At 56.4% G+C, this 7,490-nt stretch overlaps 1 protein-coding gene across 1 annotated transcript; it reads right to left on the reverse strand.

Moving 5' to 3' along the window:
- Positions 1 to 5,486: 5,486 nt before the first annotated feature.
- LOC139102716 (uncharacterized) lies at positions 5,487 to 6,290 on the reverse strand. The gene has a single exon (XM_070656823.1). It carries the CDS (start codon positions 6,288 to 6,290, stop codon positions 5,487 to 5,489), a length of 804 nt encoding a protein of 267 aa, XP_070512924.1.
- Positions 6,291 to 7,490: the final 1,200 nt, after the last annotated feature.

A 7,490-nucleotide genomic window follows, 5' to 3' on the forward strand; every position in this document is an offset into this window, starting at 1 on the left:
CTCTCCGTCGGACCGATCTTCATGCGAAAACATCGCAGACGCTGTAGCCACCAGCGCCCCTGCGGAGCAAGCGCTGGATTGCCCGTCGTTGGATGACGACATGGCGGGAGCCGGGACGGTACTCCCACCACGCCGGTCTCTGAGGATCCGACCCCCCTGAGACGGTAAAACCTGCTTCTGATTGGACGTCATTCCCATGTTGTATCATGATGATTTGGTTGGGGTTTTCTCCCTTAGGCCGATTGGGTGCCCGCCCTGCCGACTCCGACCTAGCCGCTTCCTTCTTCTTTCCAGAGACGCGCCACGAGCCCCGCCTCGGAATACGTCCGAGCGGCCTCGTGGCGGTCGCAACCTCCTCCCCGGGGTGACCAGGCCCACCTCGGAGACTTCCGAGCGGCCCGAAACACCCCCTACGTCATCCCTGGGGTGCCCAGCCCGCAGGCCGGAACACCCTACGCCCCCGGAGACCGTGGGGTCACACCCCCGGTGTGCAACTCCGGTGCGTATACTCGTACCCGCCCCAGGAACGCACCACGTACGCCCCGGAAACGGGTAGAGGTAATCCCTAACCTCGGCTGCGGGAGCACCCGCGTGCAATGCCTCAGAAAGGGATCTTCTCCCCTTGAACGGGAGGCCCCTACCCAACCCCGGGTGGCATGGCGGGAAACCAATTCCCCTGCGGCCCCAGCCGGCCGGGATTTGCATTCCGGGTTACCTTCCCTTACCACCTTGGGGGGAATAAAACCCACCCTCTCGGCGAAGTGGTCGCCGGGCTCAGGCACCTCGGGACCGCCAAGTCCCGTACCACAGATCTACACCGTCCTAATAAAGGGACGGCCTCTGTGGCCCCTGAGGTTGCCAGGAGGAAGTCAGAAGACCTCCCCTCACGACCCTGACAAGCCGGGCGTTTGTATTCCGGGTCGCCATCCCTTACCACCTTGGGGGGAATAATACCCACCCTCTCGGCGAAGTGGTCGCCGGGCTCAGGAACCCTCGGGAACGCCAAGTCCCGAACCACAGATCTACACCGTCCTAATAAAGGGACGGCCTCTGTGGCCCCTGAGGAAAAATTGAGGTTGGGTGCAAGCACCCAGACACTCGTTGCCACCAGACTACAGCGGCTCTACATCCCGTGCCCCCCCCAACTGCGCCGGGCCACTAATAACCGGCCTCCGAATTGATTATAGTGAGGGGAGGTAGACCCTCACTAGACGGACACCAAGAGTCCAAGGCGCGGTATCCACTCTCGCCACGGCTCTTTTCAGAAGGGAACGGTAAACCGCCCAACCTTACGAGCCTGACACCCTCCGCGTGCGTTCGGGGGCGCGAGAGGGGGAGACCCCAGGGGATACCCACATCGCTGAATCCCGACGATCACGGACACCGCGCCCCGGACTGATGGCCACGCCATTCCCGGAGATGCTTCGCCAAGTGCGAACCACCCCCGGCCCGCCCACTTCCGATTTATTATACAGAGGGTAAGTGGACCTCTGTTCGACGTTTCATGTCCGAACTTATGCCCCCGCAAAGCGGCGTATCACAGTCGGCCATGAACCGTCTCCTTCCCGTGTCCCGCCTCCGTGTTTTTATACGTGGGGAAGGCGAACCCCAGTTTGCACATGTGACCTTCAGGTCCTCGGACCGTCAGATCACATGCACCCTACCCGAAGTCTATGTCTGCGGAATTATTGAGGGGCAGACATAACCCCTACAGTGGACGGTTCGATGCCTCGCATTGCCAGCCTAACTCCCCGAAGCCGCCCGGCGCCGCGCGACATTAATGCGTCCTCCTACCCGGACCCCTTTCATGCAAGGGTAAACTAATCCCTAGCCATCCTCCGTTATTTTTCCAGGGTGAGGATGGGACCCCTGTAGCGGTCTTAGTCCTCGAGCCAAAGGCCTTCGGCCAGTGTTCCGCTCGCGAGAAACGATGCCTGCGATTTAGGGAGCAGGCACGACTCCCTGAATTCGCTCTGGCCACTGGGCACTAGGCGAATAAGTACACGAACCCGAACGCGACGCGAAGTCTGCGGATTATCGAGGGGCAGACTCGAACCCCCCTCTGGCTCCGCTCTATGGCCGTGGCTCATGTGGCGGAACCTCCTACCCGAAGAACTAACGCCCGATGGCTGACTCGGTGCACCCGGGATTCCCGAGTCATGCCTACGCCTACCCGAGGCTCCCTGCAAACGGGAGCCAAGCTACCTAAGCGGACAGGGCCGTGCCAGAAGCCGTCACGCTGCCAGGGCGCCGAAGCTCCCAGCCGACCCGTGCCCGAAGACAATTTACCCCGAGGGGTAAAATGTCACGGGTATAGACTTATAGCTTTGGGACTTACAGCTGCATGCAGCTACAAGTTCCTCCGCCACCAGTCCACCCGATGCAAGGGAGTGAAGCTCCCTCGCCAGCGCTCTAAGCGCCGCGTGGCAGTTTCAGCAGAGACAGTTTCGGCCAAGTCGTGCTTCGGCTTTAAGGACTAAAAGCCCCCGGCCATACTCCGAAGAGTACTTTGCCGTTACCTCCGCCACGACTTATAACCTACTACTGCCTCCGATCCGCCGCCCGAAGTTCCACCTAACCTAACCTTTTTTTTTTTTTTTTTTTTCGACGGGAATGCACTTTACGCATCCCCCTTTCTCTGGGGGTATGGGGTCGGGTCTTATGGCTCGCTAGTCGAGGCCTGCCCACTACCCACTAAAACCCGTCGGGGCTCTGACCCAGTGCGTTATCCTTGAGGGAAGACCGAGGATGCACAGAAGTATAACTTCTCGGTCCCCTCCGCACTTGCATCTCGGCGGATGCTTCTTCTTAGCGAGTCTGTTTTCTCGCTGGGGTCGCCTCTTACTTTTACTCTACTCCTTGATTCGGAGGAGTTTATCTCCTTTTTGACTTCTCCGTGGAATGTCTATTACTTACGGGGAGGGGGATGTTGTTGTCCCTCCCCGACTGTGTCAACTTAGTGTCCTGGCCCTTGGTCTAGACGCCGAAGGGCTCAAAGACACGTTGTGAGTGCCCGGTTGGGCTGATGGCTGGGAAGAGGGAGGATTAGTCCTCGGACTTCTTCCACCGATGGCCCGACTGGTGGGCGCTCTTGGGCGCGGTCTTGGTCTCAAGACCCGCGTACTCGTGGGTGCCGCTGGTGCTTGAGCGGAAGTCATGACGGCGGTTGTGGCCAAGAGTTGACCAATCCCGCGATGATTGCCGCCCATGTTGCGTCCTGATGAAGCAGGCTGTGGATGCCGCTCTCTTTCCCTCTCAGCTTCTGTCTTGCGACGCATTATTTCGCTGCAAAAGTCCATGAAGGCATTCCAGGCGTTGTCCTCGTAGACCGCAAGTTCGATGATGGTTGGGAGGGACAAGTCCGGCCCCAACACGTTCTTCAAAACCCGCCGCTCATCCATCCATGCCGGGCACACTTCTAGAGTGTGCTGGGCGTCGTCGATACCGTCATCGCAATGATGACATGCTGTGGATGCCTCTTTCCCGATCCTATGTAAATAGGAGGAAAAGCATCCGTGGCCCGTGATTATTTGCGTCGTCCAGAATGATGTGACGCCTTTCCAGCCGCAACGATCCACCCAGTCCTCCATGACTGGGAGGATGGCGGACAGCGTACGCTGGCCAAAGTTGTGAAGGCCGGTGAGCCTGGCCTTCCACTGGCTTATAGTTGCGACTCTGTGTCGCCGGCGTATACGCTTCTTCATCCCTGCTGTGGGCGTGATCCCCCTAGATTTGAGGATCCGTAGATCCTTATATACACGATGGTATTCCGCAGCAGTGATGTCCACGGGCGGAAGGCCGGCTAGAAGTGCTGCGGCCGGGCGAGCAACGGTCCTGTATGCCCGTGCTGTCCTGATAGCCACCTGATGGAAGGCGGCCTCCAAACTCTTCTGGCTTCTTCTGCATGCGGCCAAGTCTTCAGCCCAGACAGGGGCGGCGTACAAGGCGATTGAGCGAATGGTGTTCGCATATAGACGCCTCGCCGCGCTACTAGGTCCCCGATGTTTGGAGAATCCCACGTAGAGAGATGGATTTCTCTCTAACTCTTTCTCCGATCCTTTTGAAGTGTGGACCAAAGGACCATTTATGGTCCAAGATGAGGCCCAAGTATTTCAGATTCTGGGCGATCTGAATTCTGGCCGAGCCTACCAGGATCTGTGAAGATGGTGGAGGCTGGGGGCCACCTGTTTTCCCAGAGAATATAATGGCCTCTGTCTTCTCATGGGCCACGTGGAGGCCCAGTTTCTGGACGGTGCGGAGTACGGAACTAGCCGCTATCTCTCCTCTCGTTCTTGCTTCTGTCCAATCTTCTCCCCCCGACAGGATGAGCGTGTCGTCAGCGTAACACACAACTCCGCAGTGGGGGGGAAGCGCCGATGAAAGGACCGTGTCGTATCCTATGTTCCATAGGAACGGGCCGAGGACGGAGCCTTGGGGTACGCCACGTTGTAAGCTCCTCTCCTGGACTTCACCGTTGTGGTCGGTGAAAGTAAAGTACCTATTATGTAGGTAACTTCCTAATATGTCCCTTAGATATTTGGGGACCTGATGCCGACTGAGGGCCGCTCTAATGGTTTCCCAAGGAAGAGAGTTGAACGCATTAGAGACGTCAATGGATGTTGCAAGCGTAACTCCCCCCTGAGAAACATATTCTTCCGTGAAGTTCCTCACCGCTGTGATGGCGTCCACCGTTGAAAGGCCGGCTCTAAAGCCGAATTGATTTCGGCTGATATTTACGCCTTCTTTCCCAAGGTGCTGAACGAGGCGATTCACTATAACTCTTTCAAAAGTTTCCGGCCTCGTCCAGCAAGCAGATCGGGCGATATGCCGAAGGAGAGTCTTCCGGTTTGCCCTGTTTACGTAGCAGGACTAACTTTGCTCTTTTCCATGGAAGCGGAAAGGCACCACGTCGTAGACAGCTATTAAATAGCTGTATTATGGAGCCTTGAAGATTTTTCAAGGCTAACTTCCAAACCGCTTTAGGCAGGCCGTCCGGGCCCGGCGCGGTGTTTCCTCTGAGGCCTCTTTTGGCCGCATGGAGAAACTCTTCTTCACTTATCTCTAAGGCCTCATTCCAGTCCAGATCCGCAGATTGAAGGTGGACTCGACCTTCTTCGCGGGTGTCCGGAGGGAAAAGCTTGTTGATAACTTCTTTGAGGAACTGGGGATCCAGTACTTCTGTGGTTGGAGGCGCCATCGGCCTAAGTTTTTTGCATACAATCTTGTACGCACGACCCCACGGGTCGTCATCTAGGGCCTCGATCAGTTCTGTCCACGACTCTTCTTTGGCCTTGCGAATGGCCGTCCGTAGTGTTTTTCTGGCTTCTTTATAGATCGCCATAGCTTCGGCTCTTCTTTCTTGATTATTGCGGCTACGAGTGACTCTTCTATTAGCCTTAATGGCTTCTTTTCGTAGCGCCGCAATGTGATCTGACCACCAATACGCTGATCTTCGAAAGCGGTGTCTTACCCTCGGCATAGACATGTCACAGGCGCGTGTGACTGTCTCTGTGATCCACTGGAGTTGGATTTCGGGATCTTCTTCGGCAGATCGCTGGTGAAAGAGAAGCCGCGATGGAGGCTTGGAAAGCGTCCTCGTCCAACTTCCGCGTTGCCCATCTGCGTTCGTCTCCTGGTCGACGGGAAGTCGATCTCAGAGACGCCAAAGACATCAGGATATACCGATGATCGGAGAGGTGCTCCATGTCTATGGACACCTTCCAGTCAGACACCATGCGTGCCGCCGCAGGGGATGCCCACGACAAGTCGATGATCGACTCTCCCTGCGGGCGGACACATGTGGACGTGTTGCCCCTATTCAAGAGGACTAAGTCCATACTTGCGGCCCAAGCCTCGACAAGGCGGCCTCTTGCGTTGGTGCGTGCCGAGCTCCAGGTTGTACTCCACGCGTTGAAGTCTCCCGCCACGATGATCGGTGAGTTCCTCAGGTGTCTGATGTACACCGCCATGTCGTCCAGCCATTTCTGGTACTCCTCAATGGTGCCTGAAGGCGGAAGGTAAGTACCGATGACGATCGTTGGCCCCCATCTAGCTGCGACGTAATGTTGTCCTCGCTCCAGCGGGGCACACGAGGGGGTGCCCGGAATCCATCTCCATGTGAGTGCTACCGATCCTAGCTCGTCTCCAGTCCAGCAGGGGTGGTCCTTGGGAACGTAGTTCGGCTCGGCGACTACTGCAAAAATCATCTTCTGCTCCGCCATCGTATGCAGGAGCAGGTCTTGAGCGCCCTTAGAGCGCCCGACGTTTGCCTGAATAAGGCGTAGGGCCATTTACAAATAGCCGACTTGCCCCTCCTCCGGGGGATCGATCTCCATTGACCCTTCGCTGAATTTTCCAGCTGTGGGTCTCTTGGCCCGTTGTGGAAGAGGCGGTGGGTTGGTGTTGTCCACTTCTGCGACGTCTCTTCTTCCCTTCCGTATTTGAGTCGTGCATTGCGCGCTACCAAGTACGTGGTTGGCCTTCCTGTTGAGATCCGAACAGATGGGGCACTTTGGAGGGGCCCTGCACATCTTGGCAAAGTGTCCTTGCTCTCCACAACGGTAACACCTGCCAGATCTGTCAAGTGTCTCTGGACACTTGTCTGCTACGTGCCCTCTCTGCAGGCACTTATAGCACCTGAGAGGGCGTGCCTCTAGTAGGTCGATTCTCACTTTCGACCAGCCGACCTTTATTGTACCTTCTTCCGTGGCTTTCTTGGCGGCCACTAAAGGGATACTCAACCACAGGCTTCCCAGTCCACCTGGGACGCTTCTTATATCGCCGGCTTTAATGTCGGAGGTTAAACAGCCTCCTTTATTTGCCACGGCGTTGCATACCTCGTGGACAGTAAGTGACGGCTCCAAATTCCGCACTCGTATCTCCGCCATTTTAGTGGGGCGGTTTACTTTTATGCCCTCTTTATTTCCTATGAGTTCTCTTAAGCGGGCAGCCAGGACATCTGCTTGCGGGCCGCTGTTTTCTCCTGGAACTTCAAAGAGTAGAGCTCCAGTGGCTGTGAAGCGAGTCTTTACTCCTTCAGTGATCCCTATGTCCGGAAGTTTGATTCTGTTCCTCGCCTCGGACAGAATCTTAGGCATGTCCTTCTGTGGACATGTTAATACTACTGCCGACGTCTTCGGGATCCTTCTCCTATTTCTTCTTTTCTTCTTCTTCTTGATTGAAGTAGAAGTATTAGCTGAGGAAGTCTTATTACTTCCTGCTTTGCTCTCTTTACTCCCAGGAACTCCTTTAGCGGAGGTGCCTGGGGCTGAAGTCGGGGCAACAGATTTCGTTGCCTGCTTGGCCTGTTTGGCAGCGTTCCTGCCGAGGACTTTGGTCCACGGCGTTTCTCCAGGATTGCTAGTCGATCCGCCGAGTGTTTGCGGATTTACAGGTCGGGCTGGTGGCGCAGTCATCTTCTTCTTGGAAGGCTGGGCCTTACTAGTCTCAGGCGGAAGGACTTTGAGAGGTCCTTTGCCTTTATTCTTCTT

The sequence above is a fragment of the Cardiocondyla obscurior genome, linkage group LG05, assembly GCF_019399895.1.
Source record: "Cardiocondyla obscurior isolate alpha-2009 linkage group LG05, Cobs3.1, whole genome shotgun sequence".
Lineage (NCBI taxonomy): Eukaryota > Metazoa > Arthropoda > Insecta > Hymenoptera > Formicidae > Cardiocondyla > Cardiocondyla obscurior.

What these genes read in the sequence shown, in the direction of transcription:
- LOC139102716 (XM_070656823.1), bottom strand. Translation starts at nt 6,290, where the DNA reads ATGGCCCTACGCCTTATTCAGGCAAACGTCGGGCGCTCTAAGGGCGCT.